Consider the following 19,135-nt stretch of genomic DNA (forward strand, 5'->3'; position numbering starts at 1 on the left):
AGGGAAAAGCTGTCCTCTGCATCACGGAAAGCTGATAAGCATCAGGCTGTGGCAAAACTAAATAAACTTAAAAAAAAACTACTTACAATTTTACAAGGGCTCTTCTCCCCATCCTGTCCCTTTCCTTTCTAAGCAGCTTCAAAGCTGCAAAGGAAAAGATGAAGAGCAGTCCTTAGATCAGTTGGACAGAAGAGCACATTCCAGAGCATTCCATTTTCTGAGCCACACATTGCTTTGGGAGCAATGGGGAGCTTGGGTTCTTCCTGGAGCAAATCCTCCATGTCCCTCTTAGCCAGAAATGGCCTTGTAGAGGAGGGGCTGTTACATGGGTGGCAGCAGCAGTCAAAAGGGAAGGGGGGTTAACTGCTTTCCTTCCCCCAAGGGGCCAAGTGGGAGTGAGTTGATGATACAAACACTTAAATGGATATATTAATATCAGAGGCTTAAATCCTTTTTGCTAAAATAAGAAAAAGATGACTGGCATATTATTAAGAGCTGTATATAAATTACCACCACAAATTCTCTTAGAATGTACAGCTTGCTTTTTAGCAACTCTTGAATTTATCAAAGCATGTACATCTTAAGCTGTATATCTTAAATATTGTTATATCCCCCTCTCTAGCCCATGAAACATGAGGTATTTTCTTGGTTTAGAGGTTGTGCTGGGGAAGAGCAGGCCTCTTGCAACTTTGAACAGCTGTGCAGCATGGAGAAATTCAACAGGCTGAGCCTTTTCTAGTATGGAAATACAATTATGGCTAACAGCTCATCTGCTGACACTCTCTCTGCCATAGTTCTTATTACTTGTGGGTGGCTCCTGACTTTCACACCCCGGTAAGTCAGTGGCCCTATAGTCTTACTAAAGGAGCCCAGGGCAACATAGAAAAAGCTTTCCCACTTCTCTGATACTTGCCAAAGCAAAGTCGACCAGATGGGGGTAGGAATCTGGCCATGGTTTTCTCCACTGTGGTGAGATATATTTCATTATTCATTTGCATCTACAGTGGTACCTTGGAAGTCGAACGGAATCTGTTCTGGAAGTCCGTTCGACTTCCAAAACATTTGGAAACCAAAGCGCGGCTTCTGGTTGGCTGCAGGAGCTTCCTGCACTCAGTCAGAAGCTGCAGAAGTCGCGTTGGACATTCGGGTTCCAAAGAATGTTTGCAAACCGGAACACTCACTTCCAGGCTTGCAGTGTTCGGGAGCCAAAATGTTCGACTCACAAGGCATTCGGGATCCAGGGTACGAATGTATACTTATAAATAGGCATATAAATATTTATGCAAATAAGTGAAAGCTTATAATATTTGGGACTTTTAAGTTTGGGGCAGACATGATACAGATTTATAGAATTATTCATGGAAGGGAGAAAGTGGGTCAAGGGAAGAGTTGCTCCCTCTTGCATAATACTTGGCAGGGAGTGTGTGTCATCAAATGAACCTGAGAGGTGGGAGATTCAGGAGAGACCAAAGGAGGCACTTCTTCACACGGGATGGGATGGGACAGCCGGCAATGTGTAGAAGGACATCAGCCAAACTCATAAGGTAATGGGTGGCTACCAGTCACGATGGCCACAGTATTGGAGCTCGAGTGCCTCTGAAGGCTAGTTGCTGGGCAACCAGAGGGAGCCCATCTTGAACTCAAGTCCAGTTTCAAGCCTTCGCAGGGTGTCTGGATGGGCCAGTGTGGGAGACGGGATGCCGGGCGAGATTAACTTTGGATCTGCTCCAGGAAGGCTTCTCGTAGAGTCCTACTGGGACTGAGTCTAAAGTCCCTGCCAGGAGGGCCAAATCAGAAGGATCTGAAAGCAGCTGCCCTCTTGAGCAAGATCAGCCTGCGACTCTGCCCTGAGAAAGGCAGCCAACTCATCCTGCAGGGGTGGCGGGTGGCCACCTGACCTCTGCCCTGCAGTGTTTCCTCACCCTTGTTGCTCTGATTGGCAGCCAGCGGGTGAGAGCCCTCGTCCTGATCCTTAGCAACTTCCTCTCGTTTCTGATCCCTCAGACTCACATGCTACTTGGCAGTTTCAACAGAATTTATCTGCTGCCTTGACCTCTCGCCTGCATTCCTGTGTGGCCTTTGCCCTGAATTGCCAGGGCCTCCTCTGAAGCAGAGCAGCTCCTTGTTCTCCTCCTCCCCCCCCAGCTGGGCCGCTGCTTTGAAATCTGCATTCAACTGGACCCTGTTCCTCAAGTGTGTGTTAAAGGAAAACAGAGCCACCTCAGGGTGCCATCCTTACGCCACCTCCTTTCTTGGTGCCTTCATCCTCTCAATGAAACCACCCATGGACAACCCAGCGTCCTGCTGCTTTTGAACTCCTAGACACAGGCCTTGCTGGTGGAGTTGGACTTGGGTGTCTTTGGAGCCGGGGGGGGGGGACTTATGCCTCCCCAGCTTCCGCCCTCTCTGCCCTCTGGCCGTGCTGCTTGAGGCTCCTGGGAGCTAGAGTCCAGCCACGTCCCAAGGGGCAGCTGTGCAGAGTAGCCTCTTCTGCCCCCTCCCTTGGTTTGAGGGGCTCTGGGCCCTAGCCAAGCCAGCAGCCTTTTAGCCGTCCACAGGCAGCCATTGTCAGAGGGCGCCTATGTTTTTAAAGCTAGAGACAGCAGTTGAATGAAAAGCATTTTTATTTTGCAAACATAGGCATGGCTGAAACCCCAGCATAAGCAGTGCTATTGCAGAAACAGATAAAAGAAAGGACTCCATGCAGCACATAGTTAAACGATGGAACACGTTCCCACAGGAGGCAGTGATGATCCCCAGCCACGATGGCTTTAAAAGAGGATGGGGCACCGTCTTGGAGGAGTAGGAGAGGGCTGTCAATATCTGCCGATGGCTAGCAGCCACAGTGACTCTGTTCTGCCTCCTCAGCTGGAGGCAGCAAGGCGTCTGAATCCCAGTTGCTGGAAACCTTTGGTTGATTAATCAAGCTTTGGCCTTTTAAACTGGTGGGGGTGGGGCTATTGTTTTTATTTTATTATTTATTATTTTATAATAATAATAAATTTTATTTATTTATTTTATTATTTATTATTTTATTTTTTTTATGGTTCTCTGTTGAAAACTGCCCTGGGACCCTCGGATGAAGGGCGGTATAGTAATTTAAGAAATAAAAGCCACAGGTGGGAAAGAGCTCTTGCTTGCGGGATTCCTATGTGCATTTGTTCAGCCACGGTGAGAACGAGATGCTGGACCAGGTGGGCCACTGGCCTGATCTGTCTGCCAGGCTTTTCTTCGGTTCTTGCATTATGTGAGGGGCTAGCAGAGGAGACTTTTGTGAACCCTTTCCTCCCTGGCATTTTCTTGATCTAAATACCTCTGTCTTAGTGCTATTTGCCTAGCTGGCAAAAACACCATATAGAAGGTGAGCATTTTGTCTCTTGCAGAGGGTGGAAAGGGAGAGGAAGAAGCAGAAGGGCTCTTCCTTGGGATGGGAACCCCTGAGGGTAGCAAGGCTCAGGGCTTAGAGATGACTGGTGTCTTCATAGTAAGGAATCCCCAGCACTAATGCTGCAAAAAAAGGTGTTCAAGCCTGTTAGATCCGTCAGTGTGCTATGACCTTTAGTTGGGAAATAGTGAAGTACATCCCACTGGCTTCTTTGATAAGGGTGGGGAGGGACTTAGTTGGGCTTTGCTGTGGGGGCTCAGGGAATCGCTTTAAGAGCCAGTGGGGTTTGCGAGGAATTCACTCCCCAGCTTAGCTTGACTCTCCAGCCAGCCTGTGAAAATGTTCCGGCTTTTCAGCAATGCAAAGCGCTGCTGGCCGATGAAACGGACATTGCAAAGGCCCCTTGGGCGAGTCCATTTGCCAGCAATGGTGCAGCAAAACAGGTAAGGAGGCCGGAGGGGGGAGGGGGCAGCCTTGACAGCCTCAATCTGTGTAAACAGGACATTTCGCACAAGTTTTGAAATATATAAATGATCTGCCTAGAAGGCTTTGACAAAATGATGATGCTCTAAGGAATGCAGGAATTAACAAAGGGCAGCAGGTTTACATTTTCTCTAGACTCACCTGCATCCTACTTGAAAATGGAAAACAGGCCATTCTGAAAAGTCCTTTTCCGTACAACAACCACACCAGTTTTTTGTGGGGGTTTTTATGTCACACCTTCCAAAACAATTACCACCAGTTCCTTTCCAACTGTTGGGAGAGTATTTGTGGATTTTCATACCTGGAGGCTGCCAGTACAAAGGAACCAATAGCTCAAGGGGTGCCTCATGAAAGCACTCATGAAAATCTTTCTACATGACAAAAAGAGGAATATTGATTCCTGGCTGCATTTCCCATATTTTAGCTGCACCAATAGCCTGTATCCAGCAAACATTTTCACAGAAGTGTTTTGCAGGCAGAATCCACAAGTAGGAGACAAAGTTCCTACTGCTCCTGCTCAGAGATCCTGACTGCAGAATCCATAGATGGACTTGGGCTTCCTTCACAACATTGTGATCCTGTATTCCTTCCTGCACACAAATCCCTTAAGGGAGAAAACGTTCTGCATCCAAACTGACCTTAGACCAGGCACTGAGTGATGGGGGAAAGTGGATTGACAAAGTGGAGCCACTAGCAGAGGAACCGGAGAACATGTTTGCTTTTTTGTTTGACTGATCATTAAATTTATTATGCCCTCCTTTTCTTTATAAAATAAACTCAAATTAGCTACCAAAAAAGTTCAAAAAATTAATAAAACACATTAAAACCTGGACAAATTTCTTAGATCAGTTTCCTATGATAAAACCAAGAGCAGGATAAACCAATATGGCACAAAAACAGGGGGGTGGATCTTTCATAAAATGGAGAGTGGGTTTTGTTAAAGGGCAAGAATACAAATCTAGTTTGAAAAAATACATTTGCCCTTTGGACCTGAACTCGAGCTGTGTCCAGAAATGTTGACCTTGCATCAGCTTAATCAAAGACCTTTCAATTAAACATTAACCTCCTGATAAGAGTCAGTGTGCAGGGTGAGATTATAACACAGGAATCTCTTGATCTTAGGGTTAGGATATGGGATGGTAAGGAGGTCCATGAGGAGGCAAAGGAACCAAGAATGTTTATCAGACGGCACCCGGGTCCATGTTGCAGCAGAGGTGACAATGTTAAGGGGCATCACAGCTCAAAGCCATTCCTCAAAGTGGGGGTGGGGCAGAAGGTCACATCTCATTTTTTAAATCTTAAAATATTTCTGGAAAAAACCCCAGTAGTTTATAAAGTAAAAACAACAGCAATAAAAATTGCACAATGCACTCGTCACAGAAAGAAGAATGAAAGCCAGTGTGGTGCAGTGGTTAGACCGCTGGACTAGGGCCTGGGAGATCAGGGTTCAGATCCCAACCACTGGGTGACCTTAGGCCAGTCACTCTCAACCCGTCACCTCACAAGGTGGTTGTGCTAATAAAATGGGCGGGGGAAGAACCATCCGCATCACCTTGAGCTCCTTGGAGGAAAAGTGGGATGTACATAATAAAAACAATAGCAGCAACAACAAAGCAGGAAATAATACAGAAGCAAAAAACAGAGATGCTGCTTCTCAGAACTTCTCAAAGGTTTTTACCTGCCTTTGGAAAGACAGAGAATCCTACAAGAGCCTTTCTCAGAAGAACGGTACAATAAAACATAAAAATAGAAATGCTGGAAGTTTTGAAGAATGATTAACACATTTAACCAAAATGTTTTGAGCTGGTGTCTAAATTTCACAGCAGAAAGAGTTCCAGAGCTGGCTGGCCAGGGAGAAGGCCTTCTGATACGTCACCTAGGAGCAGGATGTTAGAGTCTCTCCCTAGCATTGGTTTTCAGAGGGTGTGGCAGGAGAGGAGGACAAGGGTGACCAGAAGATTGAAGAACAATCCATTTTGGGAATGATCCACATTCTTATGTAGCTGCATTGTTTGATGCTTTCTGGCTGCCCCATGATCATATGATAAAATAGTTGTGTTCTGTGTTATAAATCAAGCACTGCTAGGAGTTGTTTCTTTTTGTTTTCCAATGCTTTTCTTTCTTATCAATTAAAAAAAATGGTGTGGCATGAGCAAATTTTTATTCTGAAAGTGTGGCCCAGAGAAAAAAGTTTGAGAAGCACTGCTCACTAGGATGCAATTGTAAGCAGAGCTGGGGAGGGAGCTCAGTCGGAAGGAGATGCACTGTTCGGGGCCCAGGGCTTAAATCCGACCCCCTGGCCAAGTATCCCTTTTGAACCTCTGCGGAGAGGTCAGTGCAGCTGCTTTGTGATGATCCACCATGGAGACAGTTCTGAGGAAAGCAATGCCACGGGGAAATCTGTTTGGTTACATGCATCTTGTCTGAGCAGCCAGAGATCCTCTTCCTTTGTAGACTGTAAGGAAACTCTTCTCTCTGCTTGCCTTGCAGTTTCTCCAAAGGCTCTGCGCACCACCAGGCAAATCCCTCCTCCTCCTCCTCCTCCTGGCCCAATGATGTGGGCATCCTTGCTCTGGAGGTGTACTTCCCTTCCCAGTATGTGGATCAGGTTGAGCTGGAGAAGTATGATGGGGTGGAGGCTGGAAAATACACCGTGGGCCTGGGGCAGAAGCAGATGGGCTTCTGTGCGGCCCACGAGGACATCAACTCCTTGTGCCTGACAGTCGTGCAGCGTCTGGTAGAGCGAAGCCGCCTGCCCTGGGAGTCCATCGGCCGACTAGAGGTTGGCACAGAGACCATCATTGACAAATCCAAAGCTGTCAAGACAGTTCTGATGCAGCTCTTTGAAGATTCAGGAAACACAGATGTTGAAGGCATCGACACCACCAATGCCTGTTATGGAGGAACAGCCTCCCTCTTCAACGCAGCTGACTGGATTGAGTCCAGCTCCTGGGATGGTAAGTGATGGTGGTCTCAGTGGCACCCCCTCAGACCCCCACCTGGAAGGTGTCCTCTCCAAAAACAAGCATCCAGGCACGTCCACAGGGCCGACTTGGCCCAGTCATATATCCTTCCATGCCTGCCTACACCCCATCTCTAAGGCATGGATGTAAGGCACAGCCGGTTTCAGAATAACAGGTGGTGTAACTTGAAGCCTCGGGGCCACAAACACTTGCCTGAGGTCTCACACCAGGAGACAGTTTGGAAATGTTTAGGAGGCTGGACTGTGTGGGAATCACCCTCAAATTTCCCTCCTTTGGAATTTTCAGAAGTTGCTGTGAGTAAAACATTTTGTGACGTTTCTTGGCTCCACTCAGCAAATGATACTTCCTATTCCTGGAGCTTTTTGTAGAGAAGGCATGCTGCTTAAGTGACTCTCCCAGGCAGGTTTTGTCCCATTTTTTGCTATAGGGTAGCATTTTGCAGTTTTATACTTCTGCCATCAGGAGACATTGGGGCTGCCCATTCTCCTCACGTTAAAGAAAGCTTGTGGCGGTTCACTTTTGTGCTCCTGGAGGAGAAGGAATTTGGTGGGTGCCATGTAGACTCTATAGATTCTCTTGCGGCACCACAGTTCCCAGAGTCTCTCTGAGGGACACAAGAAGCGAAGCGGACCAGGGGAGAGCTAGCCGGGGGGGGGGAGAGAAAGAGCTAGAGAAACACCTGTTACAGCCGGGATGGGGGGCTTCCATCCCATCAGGCTAATTAGTCCACCATTTGGCCTGCAAGGCTATTTTGGCCAAGCCACGCCCACCCTACACCTGATGACAGGTATGCCCTCCCATCAGGTGGCCCACCTGCTAGATCCTCACCCCTGTATTACGGGAGTAAAGAGGTTAAAACTGCTCCCTGTCTAAAAAAAATTTATTTGCTAGACAAACCTCAAGGAGACACAAGGCCATTGTTTCTAGCAGTACAGAAGAATCTAGTTGCTAAGTTCTGTCACAAGCATACGGGAAAGGAACAAAGCAAGAAGTGTTTGCCTCTGAATGCCAACTGTGCAGAGATGCAACCCTTCTCCTCCATATTGCAGAGTCTTCCCAGAGACATCTGAGTGAGAGTTGCAGATTGTTCAAGCCGAGTGGTTCGTTCTCACATATGAGTCATAGGTCTTCTAACAAAAATACGTCTCCTGACCAGAGATTTGGAAGGAAAACCATTTAAAGAGAGATAGAGAGCCAAGAGAGCCAGGCAATTATCTGTATAAACTTTGCAAGCATATAGTAGGATTATTATTATGGTTTCTGCAAAGAGAAGTCCTGCCTTTCAGGTTGTAAGGAAAGAATTATACTTTGAGAGTGTATGTATCTACAATAAGTTAGCTTAATCATAGTTACAATGGACCAAATTTTCTCAGTCCTTGCAGATATGGGAGGAGATGTGTCCTCGCGCTCCCATGCTCAGCTTTTGACGAAGTTCCTCCTGAAAGGTTTCTGAGTAAACTTAGAGGAAATGGAACAGGTCCCTTTATGGACTGATAACTGATTTAATGCAGCAGAGTTGGGAAATGTTAGCACAAAAGAGATCCCTAGACAGGATGTGAACTGATAGGGACCATGGTGAGAAGCTCAGTTTTCCATAGCGATGGAAAAGACCAGTTTTAGGGATTTTATTAGAAAATAAAGCAGCAACTGCTGTAAACCTATGATCAAAGGAGGCTCCTTTGTTGGGTCAAGTGGGGCAGGCCCCCACCCAAGAAAGACCTCCAAGGCCATAGTCTGGTCTCCCTTCCTTAGTTATACATTTCCACTGATTGAGGCTCTTCCTGCATGATTCTGCCCATCTGCTGGTCCATTGACTGGCAGAAGATGCAGGAAGGCAAAAGGACAGGCAAAAGTGAAGACACAAGGCATCGTGAACATGTGGAATGGGCTGCCATCTGTGCCTTCAGCCCTCTTTACTGTGCATTTATGATCATGTGTTTATTAAAATTTATATACTGCTTGGTAGTAAAAGCAAACCAACCTCAAAGTAGTTTACAAAAAGGAAAAAGCAATGTTCTCATATTGTTTATGCTTGAGGTGGTCTTGGGGCGGTTATACGCAATCCTACTCCTGATACTGTTTGCGCCTGCAAAATATTTGTTGGGTGGTCTTCCTGCTTTGTCTCCAACTGGTACAAGTCCCATAATGTCATGATGAAGCCCTCAAACTTTTCATGCCACAAATGTTCTAGGCTTTGTTTGTTTCTTTTGTCTGTCCTTTGTTGCTCTGTTGTGCTAGAGTGCCCCCTCCAGGTGGCAATGAGGCAGCAATGTTTTGGGAAGCATCCCAGAGCGACAAATAAAGCAGAACGATGGGTGGTCCGGTATAAATCCACCACAAATTCACTGTAATCGCTGACATGTTGTTGGAGACCCTGGGAGGGAGAGGGCTGCTCTTGTGCTCTAGTTCTGCTCCCTGGTTTCCCACAGGCATCGGGGCGGCCCCTGTGAGAAGAGGAGGCTGGGCAAGGTGGCCAGAGGCGGATCTAGGGGGATGCAACCAGTTTGGTCCCACTGGGCACGGAACCTCAGCTTTGCGGGGGATGCTGCAACTATGGTTTAGAGGAATAGAGCATGAGAGGCAGGCACTGAAGTTTAGGAGACCCCAACGTCCGCCACTGCAGCAGGTTTTTCTTATGTTCAGAGGTGCCTCTGAATGCCAGATTCTGGGGACAAGCAAGAGGGGTAGTCCATTGTCTTTGTGCTCCACTCAGAAGATCCTTGGAAGCCTCTGGCTGTTGGGAAGACAGCTGTGCTTTCCTCAAGTCCAGAACAATTCTTTTCTGGGGGTTGTTCCATGTCTAACAGGCCTAAGGAGAGAGATGGTGGGTTCACCATTTCATCATTGCTACTTGCAAAACTCTTATACCTAGAAACCTGTGTGTTTATGGCTTAGCAGAAAACAAGAATGCCTGTTTTGCTGTGCATTTTATTGGAAAAATAGTTAAAGCATTTTGGGAGAGTATGAGTAGGTTAATAAGGACTGAAGGCTCTCCTTTTTCATATCGTACCTTTGCTTTGTAGTAGCAGGCATGGTCTCTGCCAGCCATTTATTTTTTCAGTCCTCTGGGCCAAACTAGATGTGTGAGATCTTTACATGGGATTGCCTATGAACAGTGTGTGTGTGCTTGTTATTTCAGTTGTAAGGTGCTGCCATTCTTTTGCTTCTTTTTAAGTACTTCTCTTCACTCACTATTGTCATAGTTATACTGTAAGCTGGTGGGGGGAGGGATTTGTCTTTTCCCCCCTGCTCTGACTGTGTGAAGTGCCAGACAGACAGACAGACAGACAGACAGACAGACAGACAGAGATTCAGAAGTAGCTGTTACTATATTGCAGCTCACACCTGCAAGTGAAACACGGATACTTTTTTATGATGACGCAGACCAGGAAGAGCTTTTCCTGCCTTCCTCGTCATCAGCCCTGACACTTTGGTGATGCTCTTCCCATGCCAGGACGCTATGCCTTGGTGGTTTGTGGCGATATTGCTGTTTATGCCACCGGGAATGCGCGGCCAACGGGTGGTGCTGGAGCCATAGCTATGCTGGTTGGACCAGATGCTCCCCTGGCCTTAGAGAGAGGTGAGTATCCAAACGCGGCCGTGTCTAAAAAGCTTGCTTTGCATAGCGAGGGATTTTATCCATAAACCAACCAGCCATCCATTAGATTTTTTTGCATTGGCTGAAGCGGGTGCTATGGTCACAGTTGAAACCATGCCATTAAAATAAAAAGAAAAAGGGAGGGCGGGATGGGGGGGGAAGCATGCAACATCCCCCCTCCTGCTGCAAGAGGGCAGACTGGGTGGCTGACACATTCACACTGCTTGTGTCCCAACAGGCCCACTGGACGTGGGCATAGCCAGAGGGGTGCAAGGGGGGCAGCTGCCGCCCCAACCAAGAAAATAAATAAAAATGTTTAACTAACTGACCAATTGCATCACAGATAACTGGGTTCTTCCCCTCTAACATAAAGCCTGCCCCCCTAGAAGAAAATTCTGACTACATCCATGCAGCACAGAACAAGTGGGACATGACGTCCGATCTGTGGATTTGCTTGAGTACAAATGTAGAAGAGAACCAGGGCAGTCAAAGATGGACTTCTGCCAGGCTTCATAAGCCCCTCTATGCAAACAGATTAAGCCTGCATGAATGAGTCCATTGTGGTGTGCTGGGCTGGAGATTCATGGAGCTCTTGCTGGTGGGAAAGCAGCACATCTCTGCCAAAATAGTCAAATGCATCCTCTCTCACAGAGTTTTCAGGAATTCATATGGAAAGCTGCAAATGGGGGGGGGGGGGGCTGCTCCTCCTTTTCTGCACCCAGAGGGGCAGGCAAGCTTTTCAGGGAGGAGAATAGGCCCTTATGCCTAGTAGCTCTTAGAGTAGCTGCCAGAGATTCGGAGCTCCCTGAGTTAAAAAAGAAAAGAGAGGGAGAGAGCTAGCCAGGTTCTTTTATTTTGGACATAGGCATCAGTGTCTGGGCAACACTAGTGTTGGCTCAGGGTGGAATTTTGCTTTAGCATCTTTTGCACTCCCCCAGTAGATTCTCTCTCTCCTTTTGCATCTTTGCTCCTAGACAAGGTGATGCCACTGAAATGGAACCTGGGAGAAAGATGCATAGCTTGGAAGCATAAAGCAAGCGTGTCAAGCAGAAAATGCACCAGTCAGACTAAGAAAAAGTTATTAGGGGTATCTGTGGGTTTTACCTCAAGTGCAATGGTTAATAACTGGAGGATTATTCCCTTTGTTGCCATTGCTAATACTGGGATGTCATAGAATAGTTGAGTTGGAAGGTACACCCAAGAATCATCTAGTCCAACCCCCTGCAATGCAGGAATCTCACCATGTGGTCTCCCATCCAATCTGGAGCCATGCCGGACCCTGCTTATCTTTCAAATGTGCTAGCAGAATTATTGCTGCACCACGCAAGCTCACCTGTGACTTTTTCCTGCCAAGGTCTTCGTGGGACCCACATGGAACATGTCTATGACTTCTATAAGCCAGACTTGGCTTCAGAGTATCCTGTGGTGGATGGGCAGCTCTCCATCCAGTGCTACTTTCGAGCCTTGGATCGGTGCTATGCCACATATCGCAAGAAGATCGAGAGCCAGTGGCAGAAAGGTCAGCGTGGCTGGGAGAACGGTCAGCCGTGCCTTCCTTCCTGGCTGTGGGCGCACCAGAGCATGAATGTGCACATGGACCACGCCAGTCTCAATTGTCCATGCGTGCTTCTTTGCACGTTCATTTGCACCCGACTGCTTTTGGTTGAACCTTGTCCAGAAGGGCTTTGCTGGCTGGGGAGGAGCTGCTCTACTTAGGTTGCTGTTGCTTACTGGAAGCGGGAGGGGGCCAGGCGGCAAGGAGGTCGGTGTGCCTCAAATGCACTGGTAAAGCCCTCACGCTGGTCCTGCCAGGGTGCTTGCACCGTGCCAACCTCCCAGCCTCCCTCTCAGTGAGCCAGCAGCCAGGATGCTGAGGGAGAAACCCCGCCCCACCTGGTGGGGGGGCCCCTTTTGGCTCCGTCTTTCCTATCTACACAAGTGGGAAGCTCTGTTCACATTGAGGTTGGGTGTCCCCCACCCTCCCTGAGCTCCAGAAACCTAAGGTCCATTGTGAGTTTTCCAATACACATGAACATGCACAAAAGAGTGGATTGGGGGGAGAGCTGTGTGTCACACCTAGTGTTCCCCCACAGCCACTGAGGAGTACTTTGCCCACAGAAGTAGGGGGTGAGGGAAAAGGTGGTTGTGGCCCCCAGGAAAACATCCCCTCCCTTTAAAAAAAACAACCCCAAAGCAAAAGGTCCCCAGAACATCCAGAAATGCTTCTTTACTTCCACAGTTGGGTAATTTGCAATTTGATTATGGTGATAATTTATTAAATGTGTATTCTGCCCTTCATCCAAAGATGAATAATCTCATAGAATCATAGAATCATAGAGTTGGAAGAGACCACAAGGGCCATCGAGTCCAACCCCCTGCCAAGCAGGAAACACCATCAGAGCACTCCTGACATATGGTTGTCAAGCCTCTGCTTAAAGACCTCCAAAGAAGGAGACTCCACCACACTCCTTGGCAGCAAATTCCACTGTCAAACAGCTCTTACTGTCAGGAAGTTCTTCCTAATGTTTAGGTGGAATCTTCTTTCTTGTAGTTTGGATCCATTGTTCCGTGTCCGCTTCTCTGGAGCAGCAGAAAACAACCTTTCTCCCTCCCTCCTCTATGTGACATCCTTTTATCTCATCCTTTTAACATAACCCCACCACCACCACCAATTTTATGTTGGATTACCTACCCCCCACCACCACATTATCAGCAGATCAGGAGAATCCTAACTGAAGTTGGGGGTGGGAGTGTGTGGGTTGGCACTACGAAAAGCAGGCACCTGTGCTAGCTATTTTTTGGGGGGTAACATCTTGCATGCTAGGGCTGAGCAGGTGGTGTGTCTCCACTGCACGTCTCATTTCCTGGGTGCAGTTGTGGGGGGGGGGCTCCATCTCTCTGATGCTTTCTTCTACCCCCGAGGCAGCTGGGATCTCCAAGCAGTGCACCCTCGAAGACTTCCAGTTCATGATCTTCCACACACCTTTCTGCAAGCTGGTGCAGAAGTCTCTGGCGCGGGTGTTGCTGAACGACTTCCTGGCCTCCCGCAACCCTGATGTCGAGTGTGGGGTCTACAAGGGGCTGAAGGACTTCAGGTCAGTAGAGTGTAGCTTCCTTTATTAGTGGCTTTGTATGGGACGCGGGTGGCGCTGTGGTCTAAACCACAGAGCCTAGGACTTGCCGATCAAAAGGTCGGCGGTTCAAATCCCAGTGATGGGGTGAGCTCCCGTTGCTTGGTCCCTGCTCCTGCCAACCTAGCAGTTCGAAAGCACATCAAAGTGCAAGTAGATAAATAGGTACTGCTCCGGTAGGAAGGTAAATGACATTTCCGTGCACTGCTCTGGTTCGCCAGAAGCGGCTTAGTTATGCTGGCCACATGACCCAGAAAAACTGTGTCGGCTCCCTTGGCCAGTAAAGCAAGATGAGCGCCGCAACCCCAGATTCGTTCACGACTGGACTTAACTGTCAGGGGTCATTTACCTTTACCTCTTTTAAAGACATCACCCAAGAACTGGAGAAGATAGTGGGACAGGGGGCAAGCTTGTTCTTAGAAGTTCTTCAGGACAGGGATGGGCAGAAGATGGATCTAGATCTAGATCCTTGCATGATCTACAGTGGACTAGCTCCAATGTAAAAATGAAAGCCCCTCTTCCCATTAAAATGATTAGGCTTTCTTATCTGAAGTAACTCAGATGTACAGGACTTGCGTATGCAGGTTGTCCTAGGATCCAGCTCATGCCGCATGGTAGATCAATGGCTCTGTCCTCTGAGAGAGGGTGTGGTGTCTGGATCTGGTCTCCCCTGCCCCTCCTCCCTCCGTCTTTTGCACCTGCCTCTGGTTGGCTGACCTTGCACTTCCAGGAAAACAAAGGAGACCTTGCAAGTCATCTGCTCACACCTGCCTTGGGACTTAGACGAGGCTGGTATTCTTTTCTTTTAGAGATGATAACCCTTAGCTCTCATCCCTGACTTGAAATTCACCTGAAGTTCCTTTATCTCCATTAGCTTGTATTCACCCATTGTCAAACTCACCTGCCGGCTGCTGAGGCAGAGTCTTGTCTTTTGCTGATCTTCCCATGCGAACCCACCCATTGGCCAGCAGCAAAGCCTTCAGTGCACCTACTACATCCTCAACTTCCTTCATATTTGCCAATAGAAAAAAATTATATTCTTTGGGAAAGCTTATTTATCTGTTTTATTTGTTTAGATATTTATAAATTACTTTTCTCAAAGATTGAAAACGGATCAAAAAGCAAAACCCAGTATTAATAATTAATCCTGTAAAACTAACAATTAACCTGAGCAAACCTCTGAAGCAACTGAAAGTCAAGTGATTTTTAAAAAATGTATTTTATGCAGTGGGGTCTTTCTCAGCAAAGTACTTTGAGCCTGATAGGAGCGGGGGGAGCAAGAAAGGCTTCCGCCTCCAGCAAGGCTAGGAGGACAACTCCAGAAAATGTTTATTTCTCTGCCAGCTTTGAATTTAACTGAACTTGCCACCTCTACCTCTATGGAGAAAGTTTTAGGCTCTTTTAAAATGTTAATTTATTAAAATGTGCTTATGAAAATTAAGCCAAGCAGAGAAAGCTCAGTGCACCCCCATGCCTCTGTGTATGAGAGCACATTCCCTGGCCTCACTCCCCCCCCCCCCCGAGAAAAGGGTATTCCACAATTGGGGCCAGGACTGACTGCCCACCTTCCCTTTTAGTAAGGTGAAGTTGGAAGAAACCTACTCCAGCAAGGAGGTGGACAGAGCTTTCCAGAAGGCCAGCCAGGAGCTGTTCCGCCAGAAGACACAGCCCTCTCTCTTCCTCTCTGCTCGCAATGGAAACATGTACACTCCCTCAGTGTACGGCTGCCTCGCATCTCTCCTGGCCCAGTAAGTCACCCCTGCTCTTTCCTTCCACGCCTCCCCTGCTCTTTCCAATAATGGATTATTCCTACTCCAAATCCAGGGCAGCTGAAGAGGACACAGAAATGGCAAAAATAGTCGTGTTTCATAAGGTTTGGTCAGAAAGCAAGGGCTGCAAACACACCATGCATTTAAAGACTCTTTGGGAGCTGTATTTCACGCCTTGTAAAGTACAATTCCCAGGATTCTTGGTATGGGTGAAGCCATGATTCTCTGATGATTAAAAATCCTCTTAGCCAAGGTGATTAATTCTGCTAAATAAGGGCTGAAGTTGTGGCCCCCACTCCCTTGCAGCCCTACTTTTATATTCACATACCCATGAAAACATTTCCTGTTTCTGCTCATTATATTTTGGGGGGGTTGCATAGTACCGCATTTGTTGGTTTTAACCTGTGACAGTTGCTAGCTGCCTTTTGAGCTTTCAAGCAGAAGGTGGCATTTTAAAACTTTAAACCTGGGGTGGCTCATCGGCAGCTGGATCTGGCCTCCCAGCCTCTCCCCAGCTCCTGGGCTGCTTTTGGCCTGGCAGGGAGAGGAGACTGTGGCTGTGTAGAAATCTCTGACAGTAGCGCCAAGGAGCAATGGATGCTGCTGACCCCCTGCCACCCGCTGGACATCTTGCCCGTCTGCTGTACACTGCAACACAACCTTCCAAAACATGTTTCCGTCACGTCCTCTGTCACACTACCCCTGCCATTCCCCGCAAACCAGGATGAGCCAGGAAGGTTGCCTCAAGGCAGCCTGTTTATTTGAACATTCATCCTGATTCGTTTGCAGGGTTATACAATGTTGCACTTCCCTGTGCATTTTCTCATCACTTGCCTTATCACAAATAGGCCAGTTTGGGGGGGGGGTGGAATGGGCTTGTTGTGGAAGAACACAAAATCAGCTTGCATTGTGGCAGCTGAATTTGCAAGTGTGTGATTGCACCTCACCCCAAAACTGCAACCACCTGGAAAAGTCTTTGCAAGGTAATGATTTTTGCAGGGGCGTCAATGTTTGCCCTTGCCTGGTGTGATTTCTGGGGAAGAAAGGAAACTTTCCCTTTCTTTTCCTTTCTGACATTTCTGGTCTCAATCCCGGCAGGTTCTCTGCCCAGCAGCTGGCTGGCTCTAGAATTGGGGTCTTCTCCTATGGCTCAGGACTGGCAGCCAGCATGTTCTCCCTGAGGGTGACCCAGAATTCTGCTCCAGGTGAGTCCCTTCTTGATGTAGAGCTCCCTTTCCTCTTCTCAAACTTTTTGAACTCCTAGAGGATCCTGAGTTTGTGCTGCCTGCAAAAGTTACTTGCGCTCTACATTGCTGGGGCACTGGAGGAATGAAAATGCTGGTGCCCAGTGCTCCTTTGAACCCCAGAGAAGGGAAAATATAAAAGGAACCAGGACCCCAGAACAGTCTCGTGTCTGCATTGGTGGGTCCTGCTGGGGTCCTGGGGTTTGCCCAATGGTGCCCAGTGCTGACGCTGCATGGGGCCAATCCTCTTACACCCAGAAGCTCTTCTTGCAGCCTCCCAAATGCACATTTCACAGTTTTTTGGCTCATTTCAGCACAGTAACTAACCAGGCCAGTTAATTCATCATTTGCCCCAAAATCATTGCCTTGTTGGGGAAATGTTACTGCACCCATGACATCTGGGGTTGCTGGGGTCCCTGGAAGCAGCAGGATTTCTCATGGGAAACTGTGTGCCCTCTCTCTTCCAGGCTCCCCTCTGGAAAAACTGGTATCCAGTCTTTCAGATCTGGAGACTCGGTTGGACTCCCGGAAATGTGTTCCCCCAGAGAAGTTTTCTGAGATCATGAAACTCAGAGAGGACACTCATCACTTGGGTGAGCATGTGAGCAGCTTTACCTGTGCACCTGGGTGCAATAAGCTTTACCTTAGGACCTGGAAAGACATTGTCACAAGGTAAACTGGCTTTGGCAGGAAAGATCTGAAGGGAGAAAGCTAAACTCCAGTTGCTTGCTTAGTAATGTCTCCTGCAAAAACCACTTGAGCTCTGCATTTCTGGTGAGAGCGTTTTCAATGATGTTCATTATGTTACGTTTCTTTATGGGGAATGGGAAATATAAAATCAGGTTCAGCTCTTGGAAATGCAGTTAGAAAAGCAGCCCCAAGGCACCCTCTGGAATAAAAGGACTTTCTTCTTTCTGTGGAGTTTCTAAAGGCACTTCAACACAGTACACAGATTTGCCATTGCTCTGGGGAATAAATGGGTCTCTCTCTAGGAGGCTTGAAAGGGAGTAATAGTTTTCTAAAGTAGCCTTCCCCAACATCTTATCTCCTGAAGACCTAAGCCACCTCCGATCACCAAGTGCACACGGTGGAAGGAAGAGCCAGTGTTCACAGCCTGTCTTGTGGGTGACACCCCCCCCCCATCATATTGTCCTGGTCCCTCCCTCTGCCTTTCTACCCCACTTTCTTGCTTTGTCTTTCTGCAGTGGGCCACACCCCACACGGGTCCAAGGATGACCTCTTCCCAGGAACCTGGTACATAGAGCAAGTGGATGACAAGAACCGCAGGAAGTATGTCCGGAGACCAGTCTAGGGGAGAGCAGAGCGGCCAGGAGCAGGGATTTTCCTGGTAAGCCAAAATCCTGGGCTCTAAAAGCAGTCCCTGAAGGGAAGCCGCTTGATGTGGGCTGAGTTGTCATGTGGGGAAGTCCAGAGAAGGCAGCTCAGCTTTTGGCGAGGGAAGCAAATGCCCTTCTGGCCGCAGAGTCTTTCCTTCAGATTAGCCTTCTCCAACCCATCTCCACCTAGGACTTCTCTCAGGGCTGAGAAAGCACAGGGAGAAATATCAAGAAGCAGCTTGGCCAGCTCTTGCTCGAATTGTTTGGCACTTCCGCTTTTATAGTCCTGCTCTCTCCCTGACACAAAGCAGCTTCCATGAACCAGCAGACTCACGGAAACTGAACAATATGGTTGTGTGAGAAAAAGAGAAAGGGAAAAGAAGTTTCAAAATGGTTTCTGGCAGAAGTGGGAGGGAAATGTTGCAGCACAAGAAAGGCTAAGAGGTTTTCCCGAAAACGTGTTATTTAAGGTTTTATGCCAACATGCTTCATGAGATGAAGAGGGGCCTGGTGGTCTCAGGCTCCATGCACTTTCTTGGTCTCTTCTGTGTCTCAGAATACTACACTGGGCATAGCTAATGTCTTCCAAGGCAAGTAGCCAAAGTAGGTGGCAGGTACTTTATGACCTGGTTGTCCCCTAAGTGGACCTGAAAGGGGACTGCAGCAGCCCCCCTTTCCCATCTGGAAGAGCCAGCTAGTTTGACCAGACCTCCCTTCTCTTTGCCCCTACAGTCTCAGCCTTACGGAAGGAGGCCAGGCGAATGGTTCCACCATCCGAAAGAATAGCAAGTCGACCTATGCCTGCACTTCTCAAGATGACTGCTCTGGCGGGGGGGCGCGGGGGGGCAGCGTCCCTCTTGCACAGCACTGTGTCCTCTCCATGCTTGCTAAGGGAGAAGGGCCTCCCCTCTGCCTCTGCTCCTTCCCCTCCCCCCCCCAGCTTCCTGCTCTGCCTTCACTGCTGAGCTCCAGGTTCCCTTTGCTTGGAGGCATCTGCTTCTCCCTGCTGGCACCTTTTTGGACAATAGGCGTTGTTAGTGTAAGAAAGATTTGTTGAAGTATATAAAATATTTTAACACAGAAGGCGAGGGATATTTTTATTTGGGAAAGGGGCTGGTTTTTGTGACTTCCATCAAAAGAGATCCTGGCACATGCAGAAATCTTACATCTATGGTAATTTCTTAGTTGTAGTCTCAAAGGCAGT

General features: G+C 48.0%; 2 protein-coding genes across 2 annotated transcripts in view; both read left to right on the plus strand.

Moving 5' to 3' along the window:
• The window catches only part of FASLG (Fas ligand), a 158,269-nt gene extending 147,421 nt beyond the window's left edge, over nucleotides 1-10,848 (plus strand). Inside the window, exon 5 of the mRNA XM_081012335.1 lies at nucleotides 10,837-10,848. The gene's annotated coding sequence lies outside the window, so the exon portion shown is untranslated. The remainder of the gene's footprint in view (nucleotides 1-10,836) is intronic.
• HMGCS2 (3-hydroxy-3-methylglutaryl-CoA synthase 2) lies at nucleotides 3,660-19,014 on the plus strand. The gene is made up of 10 exons (XM_081012245.1): nucleotides 3,660-3,828; nucleotides 6,359-6,825; nucleotides 10,307-10,432; nucleotides 11,805-11,969; nucleotides 13,377-13,545; nucleotides 15,159-15,329; nucleotides 16,449-16,555; nucleotides 17,062-17,187; nucleotides 17,800-17,942; nucleotides 18,664-19,014. The coding sequence occupies exons 1-9, from the start codon at nucleotides 3,725-3,727 to the stop codon at nucleotides 17,904-17,906; spliced, it is 1,542 nt and encodes a 513-aa protein (XP_080868371.1). The 5' UTR covers nucleotides 3,660-3,724; the 3' UTR covers nucleotides 17,907-17,942; nucleotides 18,664-19,014.
• Nucleotides 19,015-19,135: the final 121 nt, after the last annotated feature.

Source organism: Podarcis pityusensis (assembly GCF_964106645.2).
Source record: "Podarcis pityusensis genome assembly, chromosome: 6".
Lineage (NCBI taxonomy): Eukaryota > Metazoa > Chordata > Lepidosauria > Squamata > Lacertidae > Podarcis > Podarcis pityusensis.